The 19,269-nt window shown below is 48.3% G+C and overlaps 1 protein-coding gene across 1 annotated transcript in view; it reads right to left on the bottom strand.

The window, feature by feature from the left end:
• The window catches only part of LOC311632026 (ubiquitin-conjugating enzyme E2 E1), a 54,159-nt gene extending 35,475 nt beyond the window's left edge, over positions 1 to 18,684 (bottom strand). The window contains exons 1-3 of the mRNA XM_084902982.1: positions 18,482 to 18,684; positions 17,186 to 17,370; positions 13,209 to 13,259 (exon numbers count right to left, since the gene is read on the bottom strand). Of these exons, the coding sequence (XP_084759108.1) occupies positions 13,209 to 13,259; positions 17,186 to 17,337 (203 nt within the window). The 5' untranslated portion in view covers positions 17,338 to 17,370; positions 18,482 to 18,684. The remainder of the gene's footprint in view (positions 1 to 13,208; positions 13,260 to 17,185; positions 17,371 to 18,481) is intronic.
• Positions 18,685 to 19,269: the final 585 nt, after the last annotated feature.

Raw genomic sequence — 19,269 nt, 5'->3', positions numbered from 1 at the left:
TTAATAGCTTTTTACTTTCTTTTCTCAATCACGTATTTTAATTTTCAGGTACTACAATATAGAACTTCCGCCCAATATATATATAACTGTCAGGTTACAGTGAAATGTAGTCGAAATCTCTACATCTACATAGAATCCAGTAGTGTGGCCAGACAGAATGGAAACCAAGTTCAAATTTCGGTTCTAATAAGAATTAAGTCCTCAGCACAGGGTTTATTTTGTCCACGTGTTTACTATATAATAGGCACACTTCAGATGTGAAAACATCAAAAAACATACTAAGCTACAAAGAAGAAATTTTTTTTTTGGTAGAGAAGGGGGAAGGAGGCTACCAGTCTAGCTGAAGAATGGAGCTGTGCTTTCTGAGGACTTGCACAGAGTTACTCAAAAAAGGGCCAAGGCCAAAGCAGTACCATCTGCCACAATAAGTAACTCGACACTGCTCTCGTCCTGCCAGCCTCTGCGCCCACATTACTGCAATCACCTAACATACATTGGTTCTGAAATATTTACTGAGGTTGGAGAAGAGTTATCCATCATGTTTGTAAAACACCCTCAGAGTGCTTGTTATAAAACTAATGTTTTCTTTTAGATCTACACCAATTCAACCATTTCTTTGTCATTAGGATAAATGTATCCTAGCAAAGTCTGCAAAGAAATAATGTTCCTTAAAGCCCAGTTCAATAAATTACTTTTAAAAAACTGAGATGTGTTCCCACAGAAGAAGAGTATATGAGTGGTGGGAGGAGAAATGTAAGTTACTTGGGAAGCAAAGTCCCTGTGCAGACAAACCACTGGTGGTTCCACATGTTATCATTCGATTCCCCGAGGCACTTTTGTAATTCCAACTAATACTCTCTGAACGAGGAGAATCTCTCTCCAATCCTAAAAAAATTCTTCATTCTGGCCTCAGTGCTTCCAGAACTTTGCTTCTGCTGTCCCTTTACCAGACTGAGTCACTTGCCCAAGTGACACAATCTACTGGCTGCGCCCCCCCCCCCCCCCGCCCCTTGACCTCCAGCGCCAGGATTCAAGTTTGAAACTTCATGTTACAGCCCTAGCCAGTTTGGCTCAGTGGATAGAGCACTGGCTTGCGGACTGAAGGGTCCCAGGTTTGATTCTGGTCAAGGTCATATGCCTGGGATTGTGGGCTCGGTCTGATGTGCAGGAGGCAGACAATCAATGAATCCCTCTCATCATTGATGTTTCTATCTCTCTTCCTCTCTGAAATCAATCAATATATATATATATATATATATATATATATATATATATATATATATATATATAAAACTTTGTTATACAAAAATATCTTACTTTTTGCCATAATTTTAACTTAGAAATCTGTCAAAGTTATTTGACTAAGAGATGCCATAAATAATTTCTTCTCCAAATATTTACTTACTGTAAAGGCATACTAGAAGATAACTTCGAGTTGTTTGAAAATGTCAAAAATATCAATCATAACCCAAAGAACCTACTTTCAAAGAAAGTTAATGTCAATAAAATATACATTTTTGAGACTAAAATGTAGTGCCTTGACTGATAACTTCTGTGATGTGAATAAAAAGATACCAGCTCTCATCACTTACACCCAAAGCCCCCTACACTCCCAATGTGAATGGGAATCTGGTGTCTGTATTTTTATACGGAAGCTGCTGTGTACACATACTGCTCTGATGGGAAGTACTAAAATAAACATTTACAATGTAGGACATTTTCTTATATCAAACTGTTAACCACATTCAATAATAATAATTCTAGGTATCATATTATCCCAAACTTACTGCTATAATTTACAAGTTTGTGTCTTAACAAGATCAACCTTGCTGAATTATCAAACTAGCAAGACCAAGAGTACCTGGGATAACCTGAAACAAATTAATAAGACATGATTGGTAGACTGGAAAGATGATGCTCATAAGTTTGATGTGAAGTATTAACATAACTGCCAATCTTGAAAGGATAAAAACATTGAATATGATAAATAACTTAAACTGTGTTAAGAGTAAACACATGTACCCACTCCCAGAGCACACATCAATCCAAATGATGAATTTTAAGGATGGCACCAGCAATTTATGGATGTTTCAGTTTACCCACACTCTAGTATTTTTAAACTAAGCCCTGACACCCACTCTACAATGTCAGCCATAAGATCACCAACGGCTCGATTCTAGTAAAGCAGAAGTTAACTTTTTCTGGTGGAAGGAGAACAGAGGAAACCATTTAAAAAATTGAGAATCCACTGAAAATGATAGAGCCTCTCACAAGATATATATCTATACTAATAAAAGTGTAATATGCAAATTGGCCACAATGCCCTCACAGTAACAACCAAACAGCAGGCTGGGTGGAGCGACAAGGCCTGCAGGGGGGTTAGCGAGGGACTACCAAACAACTGACCAGGCTGGCAGGGGGGGCAGTTGGGGGCAACCAGGCTGGTAGGGGTGGCAGTTGGGAGTGACTAGGCCAGCGTGGGGGGAGCGGGGAGGACAGTTGGGGGTAACCAGGTTGGTGGGGGGTTGGGAGGACAGACGAGGGCAACCAGACCAGTGGGGGAGAGGGTTGGGGAAGTTAGGGATGACCAGGCTGGCAGGGGGCAGTTAGGTGTCACTAGGCTGGTAGGCAGAGGCAGTTAGGGGTGATCAGGCTGGTGGTGGTGGGGAATTAGGGGCCATCAGGCAGGCAGGCAGGTGAGCAGTTAGGTGCCAGCAGTCCTGGATTGAGAGAGGGATGTCACGGATTGGAGAGGGTCCAGGCTGGGCTGAGCTGGGCAGATCCCCCCTCCCCCGATGCATGAATTTGGTGCACTGGGCCTCTAGTGTAATTATATACACAAGAAATTTTGTCCTACAGTGTAAATTCAGACATTTAATACCTTATTTGAATAAACACAATGAAATCTTCTAATTGGAAGTGTAAACACCTTTTCCTTCTTGAAAATCCTCCCCTCTTGTATCTCTTCCACAATGGATCTGTCTTGTGATGGTCAACAAATTAGAAGGTGTAGAATCCAATGGTTGCTCACTCATCTTCATCTTTTCCCAGCTCACTCATTATTTCAGAGTTCATGATCCTCAACTCCAAACACTTTCCACTCACTGTCTTCTGACACCAACTCTCTCATTTTCCTTCTCTCTGTCTCCTTCAGACTACACAGCCTCTAAATGTTAGACCTCCAGGTCTCATCCTGGGCCCTCTTCTCTCTACACGTTTGCTCTCTAGGTAAGCTAGAGGCATTCCCAGGCATTCAAAAGCCTCTATAAATTGATGTCTCCCAAATGTATGTGCATCACCAGCTTATATTTACCCTGAGTTCAAAATATTCCTCCAAGCTCCAACTACCTATCTCTGATTTCTATTTGACACCTTCATTTAGATGCCTCATTAGAGCATCTGTCTCAAATCTAACATATTCAAAAAGGACTCATCCCAACACACACAGACACACACACAGCCGTATTCCAATTTTCTTCCCATTAGCAAAATGTCACCATCATCTACCTCACTGCTAAACCCAGGGAAACTCAGAGCCTTTCTGGGTCTTTCTCTCATCTCCCACAGGCAATCCCTAACAGGTCCAGGTGTTTTACCCTCATCTCCACTGCCACCCCCCTAATCCTAGCTACCACCACCGGTTTTTGGGATAGAACAATACCCTCCTTCCTGGTCTCTTTTCTTTTATTTCTGCCTTCCTCCCACACGGCATGGAGGAGGGGAAAGACTTTGAAATCATTACTGAAATGATGTCACTTCCTTGCTTTAAGACCTTGAATGGCTTCCCACTGAAAGAAATGGGATGCATGCAACCCAAACGTGCTACCACGGCTTATGTGGCCCTGTATCACGTGGCTCTCCCCTCTTCGGGGCCTGTGTCCGTGCTTCCCTCCCCGGGAGTGTTCTTCCTACTCTTCACAAAGCTCTTTTCCTCATCATCTCTCAGGTCTTTCCTAATGTTTTTTTTTTGTTTGTTTGTTTGTTTTAATATATTTTATTGATTTTTCACAGAGAGGCTGAGAGAGAAGGATAGAGAGTTAGAAACATCGATGAGAGAGAATCATCGATCAGCTGCCTCTTGCACACCCCCTACTGGGGATGTGCCCGCAACCAAGGTACATGCCCTTGACTGGAATCGAACCCGGGACCTTTCAGTCCGCAGGCCGACGCTCTATCCACTGAGCCAAACCGGTCCCGGCATCTTTCCTAATGTTTTAAGCCTTTTCTAGGTAGCACTCCCCCTCCTCCCCCCAAATATTCTCTCCACCAGTGCCCTGTTAATTGCTCTCCTACTGGCCGCCACACCAATCCTGCTTACTTGGTTGCTGTCTGTACTGCCTACCAAATCCCATTCCACAAGCCAGGAGCCAGGTCTGCTGTAGTTACGCAGAGCAATGCGCAGCACTCAATATTTTAAATAAATATGATCACACTGCTTTCTGACTTTTTGAGCTGTATCCAATCTAAAACTTTTCCCTGAGTAAGAACATCCCAAGCGGAGTTCTATCTTCTGCAATTTGAAAATGTATTGTACTTCAAATCTTTTTCTATTGAACATATAGAATCCATCACCCATTGACTTTCCATCTATCAATTTAAATGGATATAAACACCTGATGTCCCGGTAGTCCGCATAATGGTCATCATCTCAGTGCTGGCAGACCCTGCAGGACCTCTCCATTGATTATCACTATTTGATGAGGCCTGGGAAGGCAGTGCTGCAGGGCCTACAGGCAGCCTGGTCTGGTTGTGGGGCCACGAGCAAAAACGTGGTCTCCGTCCTCAGACTGTCCTCGCTGCCCAGGGGTCCTGTGCGGAGGCACAGAGCTCCGGGCTCCTGGTGGGAGGGGGTAGGAGAGAAGGGGGCACACACACATCGGAGCGTTATGGTGCCGCCCGGGTGGCAGTGCTCCCCAACTCAAGCAATAGAGAAGGGGGTTCTGAACCGTCCAGCCCCGGCTAGAAACCATCACAGCTTCTGGCAACTGGACGTGCAAACCCAGTGGTGGGTGATTTCGGTACCAGTGTGCCCACCCCACTGAGTGACAGTAACACCAGCGGGGGATGTGGTGGGCTCACAGGGCTGGACTGATGATGCCCTGACGGACCTGATGTGAAAGCTTTTCAATGACAAAACCTATAAATTGACTGGGTAAGATTATTTCTCTACTTAAAACTTTTTTTAAAAGTACTAAAAATAAAGGTTCAAGCTGCCAAACTTCTAAAAAAAAAAAAAAAAAAGCCGAAGCCGGTTTGGCTCAGTGGTAGAGCGTCGGTCTGCGGACTGAAAGGTCCCAGGTTCGATTCCGGTCAAGGGCATGTACATTGGTTGCGGGCACATCCCCGGTAGCGGGTGTGCAAGAGGTAGCTGGTCGATGTTTCTCTCTCATCGACGTTTCTAGCTCTCTATCCCTCTCTCCTCCTCTCTGTAAAAAATCAATAAAAATATATTTAAAAAAAAAAAAAAAATTTAGTGCCAACACAAGTCACTACAGACAAGTCAGACGTGACCCATGGCACATGCGCTGCTGGAGGCCAGGTGAGAGCTGGGTGATACCCACACCAGCCCCTTTATTTTGCCTGGCACTTCCCTCCGTCTCAGCAGGCCTTTAAAAGCAGACAGAGCCCTAACTGGTTTGGCTCAGTGGATAGAGCGTCGGCCTGCAGACTGAAAGGTCCCGGGTTCGATTCCAGTCAAGGGCATGTACCTTGGTTGCAGGCACATCCCCTGTGGGAGGTGTGCAGGAGGCAGCTGACGATTCTCTCCCATCAATGTTTCTAACCCTTTCTCTCTGTAAAAAAATCAATAAAAGATATATACATAAATAAATAAATTCAGGTTGTGACTACTCTGTTAATTAAAGTATCCATGAACCGTATGCTGCCCCAGGTGGCATAACCCCGTGTGGATTATGCCCTGCACAGGAACACAGTGGTTCTGCAGGATTTCCTGACCTGGCAGTCATCACCTTGGCCTTCTGCAGGTTCCCCATCTCCGTCCTGTGGCATAGACTCCACAAAGCCACCCGTCATCCCGTGCGTGTATGTTCCTGGATTGTGGTCCTCAAGCAAGAGCTTTAAGCTTCGCCTATAGAGCAGGTTTCCCAGAGGATTAGAAGCATGTTCTGACACCAGCTACTGGGTCTTTTGTTTCACTCCGGAGCATGGCTGCCTCGAGAGGCTGAGTAAGAATGGGCTTATTATGAAACCCCGTTTCACTCCACTGGTGATGGGGAATGTGTCAGATGTCTCCGGCGGGTGCCAGCATCTCTAACGAAACCAGCGCTCTGAAGAGCTTGAGGATTTTAGGAACCGTCTCAGGGAAGGCCAATGTACTTAGCGCCCCGAGACCCACACTCGCTTGTTGGCCAACAGCAATGATATCAAGTCAGAACATGGGAACCAAAGGTACTGATATTTTCTTTATGCTTCTTGTCATTCTCGCCTGCAGTGCGATCGCACTGCACTCCAGAGCTGCTGTGATTCCGGGAAGGTGAAAATTGCCCAAACTGCCCGGGTGCCAAGCTAGCAAGGCTGCCAGCGATGGACAGCTGTACAACGCAATGGTGGTTCCCCGGCTCTTCCCGTCATTTTCTGAAGGGGGTAAGGAAGATGTTCCTCTAAACCATCAGACCTGAGTTAGGTCTGACTTAACAAATACAGATTGTTTATTCTTTCTTGGACACACTGTAGGGATGCAAAGACATAATGCTTGCTCTCAAGGAACATAAGAGTCTACTGAGAAAGAACAAATCAAATCAAATGGGGCAGGAGCTGCTGCTTTCCGTTCTTTACAAGTGGCCGGAGCGTTCCCCAGGCCAGAATGCTTCCTCTAAAAACTGTCACTATCGCAACCTTCAGGCTACAGGCTTCCTAAATGCACAGACTCCTCGTGTGACCTCAGTCCCACATTCTGTCACCTTCTCCACAGCTGTGTTTTTAAACGTCGCATCTCCCTGTTTCACTCCTGTCCTCTCCACTTGCTGCTGCTTCTCAGCCTACAAAGCATGCTCTTCACTTTACATTTAATCCTCTTGAATTATTTTTGAGGCATCCTAGTAGCTCTCCCCTCCTTTCCTCCCCTTTCCTCCAGTCCTCTTTATTTTCCCATCCTTCCTTTGTAGACTCCCCTCCGAGCACAGTTCTCGATCCTCCTCTTCCACAGCAGGAAGTTCAACTATCACCCCAACTTTCAAACCTAACGTGGACGCCCAAAGCCAGCTGCGGCCTCAGCGCCCCGTGCTCCCCTCAGCCCAATGCACGTAAGCCGCACACACAGAAGCATCGGGATGCAGCTCGCTTCCAGACGGTTCTGCAAAATACAGGGATGTGAGAGAGAAAAGCCGACATGGGGAAATTCTCAGGGCTGATGAGGAAGGATGGCTGTTTTCCTGTTTTAGTCGCTCAACTGAAAAAGTTGGGGAGGGGGCACATAGGATCAGAATCAAAGACAGAAAGCAGGGTCCCTGTGCCTTTTGGGGACCTTTTAATTTGTCTGATCAAATCTAAAAGTAGGCCTGAGAGTTCACTGACGGATTGCTAATAAACTTAAATATGTGGCAGCAATATGCTAAGCACTTTTCCTGTATATGCTCAACCAAGCACATAACCAGGAGAGGATGATCTGACTTGCCTCCCTCAAGCCAGTTCATCTTCCCACCTTATTCCTTCTCTTAAGGGTACCACCCATCTTCCCCAACATCCAAGTGCTCCATATCTAAACCAGTGGCCACATACTACTGCTTTCCCCAGTCTCCCTTCTCCACACCGATGGCGTCACCTGTCCCCACGGTCCTCTTGGCCCCCCCTCTGGACTGTCATAGCAATCTCCACGTCTCCTGGTTCCCACCAAGCTCCACTCAACCCCTGCTTTGTCTCAGCCAGATGCTCAGCTCTAACTGGATCACGCTTAGTGATTCCCCGGTGTCTATAAAATGACACTCAAAGCCTCAGCCTGACACAAGGAACAAGTCTGGTCTGTTTATCCTTCCACTCTTCCTTGCGCCCCAGCCACAGGTTTCTTCACAAGTGCTCTCTGCCTTTCTGCTGCTACATCTCTCTTACACTTCCCTCCACTGCAGATGCCCCTCAGTCTTCCCCCTGCTTCTCATCTCCATGAGGCTGCCCAGCCAGGACCCTTCCCGCCAGGCCAAAGGAACCTCGCCCTCCTCTGAACCTTCAACGTGGCACGTGCAGTACTTTCCAAACAACCTTCCATCGACAACTCCAACACGCTATGCAAAGCCATGAGTATATTTCTTCCCCCCTCACTATGTTATGAACTCCGGGAAGGGGGTGATTTTTCACGTAGAACGGCACTCATGGCGTGTGACAGAAATTTAACATTAATATCCATTATAAGTGGCCCCTCGTAAGCCAGAAGCATTTCTCCTCAAAATACTGATGACATTTTAATAGTAGTATCTCTCTTTTTTTTAACCTTTTAAAAATTCTGGTAAAATATATAACATCAAGTTTGCCACTTGAACCATTTTTAAGTGTAAACTTCAGTGCCTTTCATTGTATTCACAGCGTTGGGCAACCATCAACCACCATTTGTTTCCAAAATTTTCATCAAACAGAAACTCTGAACCTGTTAAGAAATACCTCCCCATCCTCTCCTTCCCAGCTCCTGGAAATCTCTAATCTTTCTGTCTCTGGGAACTTGATTATTTTAGACATTTCATGTAAGTAGAATCATACGATATTTGTCCTTTTGTGTCTGGCTTATTTCAGTTAGTATAACATTTTCAAGGTTCATATAGTTGTAGCATGTATAGGAACTTCATTACTTTATATGGCTGAATAATTCCATTGTATGGATATTCTGCATTTTGTTTATCCATTCCACTCATCTGTTGATAGATATTTGGGTTGTTACGACTAATTGCCACTATGAACACTGACAAGTTATCTGAGTCCCTGTTTTCAATCCTTTGGGGCACACACCTAGGAACAGAATTGCTGGGTCATATGGTAATTCAATTTAACTTTTTGAGGAATAAGAGCAGTACAGCTTTACAATCCAGAAGCATGGTCATTTGGTACATGAGAGTGCCTACTTAGTAAGCAATTCATTTCTGGATAGATTTCCTTCCTTCCTTCCTATCCACTCAGGCCCCAGGCAATGAGCTAATTTCCAGCCACTTGACCCTGGTTTGGGTGCTGTGTTGATTGTGCTGACACTCGAGTCTCCTGGTTCTCACTATTTTTCAACACTGTCTCTGCGCACAGAAAGGCAATCACACAGCAGTGGTAGCTATCCAAGTAAGAATTAGAACAAAGCAAGCATGCAGACGATGAAGTCACCTCGATATCCTCAATGCTTTAGTAGCATCAGATGAATTCAAGTTACAGAAAAAGGACATTTTTCAGCAAGTGAGATGACCTAGAATCCTGTAAAGGGTAACGTCTGCAGAACCCATTTTTTACAGTAAACAGCCACTTAAAACATGCTCAACTTGGACGAGGCCTTTACTTCTGCGAGGAATCTCTCTTCATTCCGAGGTGAGCAGCCTGGGACTTACAGGGTGAAGAAGCAAAGTAGGTTTACAGTAGTGAGTACGGGAAACAAAGTTGATTCTGGTATTATTCTTTATTTATTATTGTATTCTTTTCCGTACAAACAACTGTAAACCTGGGTTTGCCCCGCCCTTTTCTATTGCCACTAATTCCAGGAGGATTTGCAAAACCACAAACGTACAACAATGTCGATTCACAGAAACTATCCGGGAAGATACTCATCACTGCTAACCAGGACTATCTCTGTGCGAGGGACAGGATCAGAAGAGGTCATGAAGGAATCTTTCACTTTTTTACTCCACAATTTGTTTCAACTTTTTAAAAAGGTGCATTCTTACATTACTGTGTAATGGCTTAACATTCTATTTAAAATATAAGCAACAGAAGGCAATGTTAGTAAAAAAAAAAAAAAAAAAAAAAAAAAAAAAAAAAAAAAAGTCATAAGAAAAACTTATTCTCTACCATGCTTGAAATGGTTCGTGACTTCTGAAAGGTGTTTTATCCTAAAATCTGAATTTTTAGGTTTCAAGTCACTATATGAGTAGTTGCCTCATAATAAAAAGACATCCGCTTAAGTAAAACCTGAAGTTTAAAGGACCTGGGTAAAAAATACATCATTTATTATGTGCAGACATACTGTCTACAGACATTTATGTCTACAGATTAGTTAGATAGCTATAACTAGTCAATTTAGCAGAGCTTGAGCCCTAAGCTATAAATAATAGCTGCAAAACTGACCCTAATGGCAGAGTTCGCCAGCTACCGAAAAGGCATAATTTTATCATCCAAGACATGGCATGCTTTAGGAAATCATTACGGTAGTTAATGCTTTCCCCTCCTAAAGGAACAGAGCCAGAACACAGGAGGAAAAGCATAACCAAATGCAAGATACATGAGTTGGGAGACTTAGCTGCCTACACACATGTAACCAAATAGTTCAGAGATATCAAAGAATTTGATTTATAAGGCAGTATAAACCAATTTTAAAATATTCACTTAAAGAAATCTACTTAACATGATATGTGACACTGAGGTTTAACTTTATGTGCTCAAAATGGTAACATATTTAGCAAGTGCATTTTGCACATTCGAAGCCACATATTTTTGCCAAGTGCTAAAATTAGTGAACACAAGGGGTGCATTTTCCAGAGAAGCATTTCTCACACTGATTCAACTGTTGGAGGCTACTTTGTAGCAACTACAATATTTTAATAAAGAAATGTGTTTGAATTTAAAACTGCACACTGATTACTGATCGAAAAAAGGCAGTTCTATAAACGTTTAATACATAAAATACATTCATTGAAAGCCAGTTATTTAACGAGTTCAAAATACCATTTACAATTGACGAATTTACAATTTCATTCAAACCAAGCTCTCATGCTAACACTTTAAAAATTATTAAAAAAATAAAATAAACATGCATGCATTCAATGTATCATTTAATTCATACATTTTTAAATGGAAGCTAACATCAACAAGTATCCCCACACTAAATTATCCATTCCATCTCCAAAAATAATGTACATTAAAATACTAAATATTTCAGCCCTAGCAGGTTTGGCTTAGTGGATAGAGCCATCTGCCTGTGGACAAAAAGGTCCCAGGTTAGATTCCAGGTTTTGGGCCTGATCCCCAGTGTGGGGCGTGCAGGAGGCAGCCAATCAATGATTCTCTCTCATCATTGATATTTCTCTTTCTCTCTCTCTCTCCTTTCCTCTCTGAAATAAAAATATATTAAAAAAAAGAAAAAAACATTAATTCAATCCCATAACATACCAACAGAAAACATAAAACCAAACTCATTTAAATATGTTGATTATTGGGACTACTGGATACCATTAAGTCAACATTACTAAGGCAACCAAAAATAGAGATTGTGTAACAAACAAACAAAAAAGAAAAACAACAACTGAAAGTAGAGATTGTGATTCATATTACTTTAACAGCCCTCCTAGAAAATGTCTTCAGAAAATACAGCAGTCTTTATTTTTAGAAGTCAACATAATACACATCCTCTTGCGAAGTAAAGATGCCTAATGTTTCCTTTGAAATTGAAGATTTCTTCAATGTGTAAATATGTTGAAATTTGTCTCCTCACCACCAACCACCCAGTTTGGTGACTCACCTGACCACAGGTAAGGTTTAAAGGTTTCACCTTGAAAAAGGCAATTAGGAGCTTTCCAGGGAAAGTTCCACATGTTCAGCAGCACAAACCTCTCACATGTAAACTCAGCTAAAACGGTGTGAAATTAACGTGTATTTATCCTATCTCTAAAGAGTAATGAATCCCATGAAAAGCTTTAAATTATTTACAACTTTTAAATTTGACTGCACCTATTTGCAAAAAAGCTGTACACATTTTGATAAATGTTAGTTCTGAAACCATGCTTTAAAAACGTCATAATCTGATCAGCTACAGCTGCCTGAACTCACCAGAGACACGGACTCACCAGAGACACGTGGAAGGCAGGCTACCAAACAGGAGCAACAACGAGAACACAGACCTCGCAGGGGGAACACCCATGGATTCAACACAACCCTTCAAGGGAAGCTACAGGCTGCCATCTGAATGACTCCAATAAAACAAAACAGGGAGATATTACAGCTCTAAGCTTTACCCATTCCTCCACTGTCACAACATCCTGAAAAGGTGCTTACTAGCCAGGAAAGAAATCCTCAAGAATGACTGCGTGGTTCCGTTACAAACTATATTAGAAGAGCATTTCACACCCGAAATGATTTTCCTTAAAAAACAGGACAAATTTTACCAAAGAACACCCTACACCTGACCAACAATAACAACAAACATAACCAAAAAGACAATTGATGTTCCCGTTTACTCCGTTAACCAGTTTAGAAAGCTCAGTGTTAATAAGCGAAGTATTTCATGTAGCTTTCAATCTATTTCCACATGATTCAGATTCTATGAACAGCCAGACCACAGCCTTTTCTCATCAGTAACTTCCTCTAACCCCGTAAGTTTAGCACACTTCGAAAACTTCAAATCCCATTCCAATGCCAATCACGAGAACGGAGAATGAAGTTAAATGTTAAACTTAATTTTAAACAACTGGAGTTACAGAACCAAACAAGTACACTTCCTTAAATAAATGGCTCTTATTCTAAGTCTCCTCACTTCTCTGCTGATTTAGTCAATTCATCAAGTTTTCCACCTTGACTCAACAGTAAATAACAAAATGCGTCTTCTGAATAGAGATCAACAACCCTTTGAAGACTAGTATCAAACTGTTTTGAAGCCGAACACACACATACTGGGCATAGTGTGAGGGAGCCAGTGTCTGATCTGACCCTGCTCTCGCAGGAGAGAGCATGAACAACACTGAGAGAGCAAAGCAATTTTCTAAGCCAGCATCACCTTTAATGACAAATGAAAAGATCCAGGATTAGAAAACGCACACCTTCCTATTCACTTCACAGTTTTGTTTTATGTCAAAGTGTCCACTCTGAATAAATCTATTCTCTTTACCATAACACTGAGATTGTCAGAGGCTCACCAACACAGGACACTCAGGTAAACACATTTCAGCTGAGACTTGCTGTTAGCACGAAACAAGCATTACCCAAAGATTAAAAGTTTAATAATAATAATAATAATAGCAAAGAAAAACCCAAGGAAAAGTTGGAAGAATCTTGAAAGAAACGAACTGGAGAGAGGAGCTCACCTGCAGTTGGGCGGAGGGTCTAGAGTGATGTCGGCCAGCTCCTTCTGAATCCTGGTCAGGGGGAGAGAGGACAGGGTCAGGCTGGGCCTGGCGGTCCCCGAACCTCCTACCCTCGGCGATCTCCGCGGAGGGAGGGAGGGGGGCCAGCGCTTCAGGGCCCGCGTTTAGGGAAACCCTTTGCCCCGGCACCTTCTCATCCTTCTCTGTGCCCGGGTTCGAGTCCGCCTGGCACCCAGGCCCCCCCCCCCCCCCCCCCCCCCCCCCGTCTTGGTGTTTGTTCTCCATTTAGGACATAGCCCAGCAGCTCCTCTGCGGACTAGTGAGTGTCAGGACGCCCTCACCTTCCCGGCACCGCCAGTCCCTGGGGCCAGGGAGCCCCGCCTGGGAGGCAGGGCGCACCCCGCACCCCGCCCTCCCCCCTCAGTCACCCCCCTCCAGGCCGGCCTGTGTCCTCAGTGACGAAGCCAACATGGCCGCTCCCCGCGAGGCCCTCCGGGATCCGGGGTGACGCAGGCCTCTAGGGGGACCCCTCGGTGCCCCCCCCCCTCCCGGCCGCCCGGCTTCCCCGCCCCCGCCCCGCGCCGGCCAAGTTGCGGGCCGGGACGCCGCTGACTCCCCAGCTCGCCGCCGCCGCTGCCGCGCCCCGGAGTCTGCACCCCGTCACCGGCACCCCGGAGTCTGCAACCCGGAATCGGCACCCCGGAGTCTGCACCCTGCCACCGGCACCCCGCCCGGCCCTGCACGGAGGCCGGGCTCCGAGCACCCGCGGTCGCACAGGTGCACCCGCCCGCCCGCACCGGCCCCCTTTCCGTCGGACCTTCTCCCCGGACATCCTCGAACTTCCCCGGGCTCTGCCCTCTTCCTCCTCCACCCTCTCCCCCCTTGCACACAGCCCCGGGGGCCCCCCCTTTTCCCTCTGGGCACCGACCCACGGCCTCACAAAGGCCCATCCCCCACGCCCGGGCCGATCCCGAGCCCCGGCCTTTGTCTCCGCTCACCTAGGCGCTGAGAGCATCCCCAGGACGGCGAAGTGTGAGGCCCTAAGCCTCTGCCACCCTCCAACGGGCTCTCCTAGTTTTATAACTTTTTCTGCTCCTCTCCTAGAAAGCCCTGCAGGGCTAAGGTTTAACTTAAACATCTCACAGGGTGACACCGTAAACAGACACACACACACACAAACACACCTAACACACAGACAGACACACTCTCTAAGCCTGGCAATCTGAACGCTAAGAATGGTCCTTTTCTCTTCCCAAAGGTGGCAGCGGGTCGGAAGGCAGGCCGCTGGAAGGATGGGGGGCAGGTTTTAGGAGGCACTGCTTTTTCCCAGGTGGAAGTGACCTGGAAAGTTCTTTAAACCTTCCTGGTGGAGAACATTTCCTGTCCCTACAGATCTGGTCAACCTTGGAAAGGGGTTCGCTTACAATCCCTACTGACATCTTTTTATCTGTGCCCTGCTACATTCTGCCGCTACCCGGGAGCATTTCGGTCGAGATATTTGGATTTCCCGCTATTTGGCTCATTATTGTATGTTAGACCAGAAGTTTGGAGTCCTGAGGTTTCCCGATTCTTTACCTGCCGGCCTATTAGAATGATTATATATGAAGACCTACACAGATAGGAAAAACTACCCGCTCCCCTCGCACAACTGGTATATTACACATTGACTGCGTTTCTCCTGGTCAACCCCACCTCTACTACAAAACAGTGGTGAAAAACTAGTTGCTTATTACCGAAATCGTGTCAAACCAGACGGCTTTCTCCGCTTCATCTCTACAGCAAGCACTCGCACAGGCTCCACAGAGTAATTCCTGTGCAGACCACGCTCGATGGGGGCTTTCCTCTCCCAGTGGCCCAGAAACCACTTCCCAAAATGCAGGGGGGTAACCTTGGTCACCCCGTTCATTGCTTAGCCCTGTGCTCGTTCTCTCTCTCTCTCTCTCTCTCTCTCTCTCTCTCTCTCCCCCCCCCCCCCCCCCCCCCCCCGTATATGAGCTCCTTCCAATTCTACGGGCAACACCTGCTTCCAAATCAATCCATTTCACAGAGTCGCTCCTATAGGGTCTAAGATCAGTCTCCCTTATTCTTTCCTGGACACACTGTCCCTCTCCACTTTTTACCTTTACTATTAACCTTCGCTCTACGTTAACACTACCAGCTAGTCTTTCAGCAAGATATCCAGAGAGCTAAAACCCGACATTAACTTTATAGGTAATATTCCTGTCTGTAGCTTCCCACCTTTCTTTCTTTTTTCTTTTTCCCCTACACCTACCATCTCTTTCCCAGGCATTTCCAAGTAAGTTTTTAACGCCCTTAGTATAAGCAGACAAATTGTCTAGTGACAAATCTGTAATTTGCTGACACAGAGCAGGCTGTTTTAGATCTGAAACCTGTGCCTCTGTCCCCAAACATATATAATGTACAGCAGGGACAGTCAGCAAACTATAAAAACCACTGACGACCTAAAGCAAATATCCTGTCTTAAGCAAGTCAGGCCAGAAGCTGTGGCTCTCAGGAGCCCAGACCCGGGGAGGGTGATGGAGGAGAGGCGGGGTAAGGAAGGCCCCATCCGAAGTGGGCAGGGTCGGTGCCAGGCTCTGGGAGAACCAGCATACGGGCTCATCCATGAGGGCCTGTTAGACTCCTGGGAAGTGGATATGCAACCGAACCAATCCCCTGAAAATGAGGACACTCTGGCCAAGGCATCTTGCCTCTCAAGTCTAGACCTCTACAGTCTACACTATTTAAAATAAACCAAAGTCACGCCTTCACCTGCCCATGGTTTTGGTGACCAAAGCACTTGACCAACATTTCAAATTTCACGTCAGGGAAGGTGACAGAACAAACTTTCAAGTTCCAGGTTCACGCCTCGGTGGAGAGAGAGAGAGAGAGATCTAAAGCCTCATGTTCCGTTTTATTTTACATTCTCCCAAGAAAGATATCCCTATCTAACCCACCATTCGGATTCTTTACGATCGGCCTGGTTTGCCACTTTAGTTTAATGACTGTGCACCTGAGAGCAGTAAGGATTTATGAAAGGTATGGGGGTTCCCAGGAATCTGCTATAGATTCTTTCAGGGGTCACGGGGACCAGAGGATATTACTGAAGGACGGTGGATGTAAAAGAGTAGCTTCTGCCTTCCAGAGACAGAGGAGGAAAAGAACAAAGAAAAAAGAGCCACCACTTGAATTCAACTTCGAAACACACACACACACACTCTCAAGGTGTTACGGCACAGAAGAGCATGGAGAAATTTAAGCCTCCCTGAAATTTGGCAAATTGAATCTCTTCAACAGAACAGAAGAGACCCCCAAATAACCTGGAATTACCCGTTTTGCATCATGCATGGATTGATTCATTCACTGGCCTCAACTCTCCAAATCAGAAAAATCTCTTTAAATCCCGCACGAAACACTTGTGTCTCCACCTATTAAATCTGTTTTTTAACTCACTACCATGAGTTGTTTATTCCTTATACGATTTCTGGGAGAAAGGTCTATTTAAAAAATATAGATATATATCGGATGTGCAACAGGTGAGGAGGATGTAAGATGAGGAACAGAATTCATTTTGATGGAGTGGTCTGGGCAGGTATTAGTAATTAAGTGCAGTGACGGGCCTGGGGGTGGGGGGTGGGGGGTGGGAGAAAGGTCACAGATTAGTGATTAATAGCACAAGTAATTTGACATCCCATTGAAGGGCCAGCAGTAGAAGTAATGAGGATTCTTACAAACTTCAGGAAGACATGGGAGAGGCAAGTCACAACAGCTGCAGGTGGACAATGATTAGAAGAAGAAAAGAAAAAAAGAGAAGCAGCGATGGAGAAAAAAAGAGTGAGGGCTTCTTCAAGGCCCCTTTTTTCTTTCTTTTCTTTTCTTTTTTCATTTTTAAGCACCCACAAATCGTGAGGAGCACGGAAGCCCACCATCCTCGGGAGGGACAGGGGAAAGCCTGCGGATAAAAAGTAATACGCTACCTCTTGGCGCTGGTGGAGAGGAGCTTGGAGTTCTTGCTCATGCTGACTTTGCTCTCCTTCTTCCTGGGGGTGCTCGCTTCTTTCTCGGCGGGCTGGTGGGAGGACGAAGAGGAGGAAGAGCTGGTGCTGGCCCTCGAATCGTCATCCGACATAGCGAACCCCCCGCCCCGCCCCGCCAACAGCCCCTGCAGCGGGAGGGAGACAAAACGGAGAGAACGCGGCGCCCTGCAGCCCCGGGCCCTCAGCGCGGACCGCGCCGTCGGGGGGCTGGGCCGGGGGTGCGCCCGCCGCCCCCCCTTTCCCCGCCTCTCCCAGACCCCGGGCCCGGGCGGGCTCCTCCTGCGGATCACACGCGCCCTGTTTGTTTTTTGGCCCCAAATGGGGGAGAAACACGGTGGGAAGAGGTCGCTAGCGAAGCGTGCGGCCTCCCCCTCGCCCCCAGCCCACACCCTGCCGGGCTCCCCTCGGGGCCGGGAGGAGGCGGGGAGCCGCGGAGGGGAGGTCCCGGCGGGGGCCGGCTTCCCGGGAGTCTGGGGGGCCGGGAGCAGAGTTTGGCCGGGTCGGGAAGAGGAGGGGCGGAGAGGAGTGAGAGAGGAAGCCGAAACGGGGGGACGGAGGCGCGGAGCGGGGCCCCGTGGGGGGAAGGGAGAGGCCCGCGGGGCGGAGGGGGGTGAAAGGAGGGGGGAGGGAAGGAGGCAGGGGCGACCGGGCTCAAGGTCCCCGGGCCGCGCCCCGACGCCCCTCCCGCCGGCCGGGCCCTCGCCTCCCGCCCGCCCCCCGGGCAGCGCGGCCGCGGCGGGGGCTCACACGCCGGCCGCCACCCCGGGTGGGGGAGGGGGTAGGGGTGGGGGTGGGGGACCAGCCTCGTCCTCCTCCGCGAAGGAATAACAATGAGCCCGTCCGCCCCCAAGGGGTTCCTTCCCGTGCCCCCACCCCGCTGCCCGGAGGGGGGGGGCAGAAAACGGGGCTCCCCCAACTCCCCCTCCCCCGGGGCGGCCCGCGGGGGGCTCCCGGGGCGGCGCTGACAGTTCCAGCCACGATGCCCCCCTCCCCCCCGGCCCCGACGCGGGCGGCCCCCGCACCCCCCCCCACGCGGCCCGGGGTCCCCGCCCCTCCCCCCGCGGGCGGCCGGGACCCCCGGGGCTCCCCCCCCCCGCCCCGCTCCGCTCCCCACCCCCGGTCAGCCCCGCGCCCGGCGGCCCGGGCGGCGCGGGTCGGGTCGGGCCGGGCGGCGGCGGCCGGGTGTCCCCGCGGCGGGCGGCGGGCCGGGGGCGCGGGCCGCGGGGGAGCCCGTACCTCTCTCTCTTTGTGTCTGGCTGCTCCGTGCCGCCGCGGCGGCTGTGCTGCGGCTGCGGCTGGGCCTGGCCGCTCGTGTCTCTCCTCTCTCTCTCTCTCTCGCCGGGGAGAGAAGCGGAAGTGCAGCAACAGCAACTATTAAACAGGCAATGGCTTCCCCCGGCCGCACACGCTCCGCACACACTCCTCCTCCTCCTCCTCCCCCTCCCCCTCCTCCTCCCCCCGCGCCTCCCGCCCGCGCCGTCCCCTCCCCCACCGCCCGCCGATCCCACCGCCCGCGCTCCCGCCGGCACCTCTCCGGGCGGGGGGTGGGGTGGGGGCTCCAGGAAACCCTGCCCCCTCCTCCCCACGCTCACCCCTCCCCGCTCCCCTGGCGCCTTTCCGGGCGCCTGGGACCCGGGCGCAGGGTGGGGATCTTCTCCCCAAGTGGTTTGGGGGGACCTGGATCTGGGGCTGGAAAGAGGGAAGCCCGGCCGAGGGGTGGGGTGGGGTGGGGGGCGGTGGGAGTGATTGGAACGGTAGGCGATCGGGGGTCCCCAGAGGAAGTTCTTTCCAATAAAGGGTTTTAAAAAGGGGGTGTTTGTGTGTGTGTGGGGGGGGGTGGCAAATGGGTGGAAAATAGATGGTAATCTGGTGGCAAGGACTTGAGCTAAGGCAGCGGGAACTCCTAAAAAGTGACCGGTTTAAGGGGGGGGGGGGGGAAGATCCCAGGGCCGGGCTTTCCTTTGAAACCCCCAAACCGGTCTTGTGCTCCAGCACGTGCAAGGTCACAGGTTAGGTCCTTCCCG

This window comes from Pipistrellus hanaki, assembly GCF_964339955.1.
Source record: "Pipistrellus hanaki genome assembly, chromosome: 13".
Taxonomy (NCBI): Eukaryota; Metazoa; Chordata; class Mammalia; order Chiroptera; family Vespertilionidae; genus Pipistrellus; species Pipistrellus hanaki.
The sequence above is the reverse complement of the archived record's forward strand: the minus strand, read 5'-3'. Positions and strand labels throughout refer to the sequence as shown.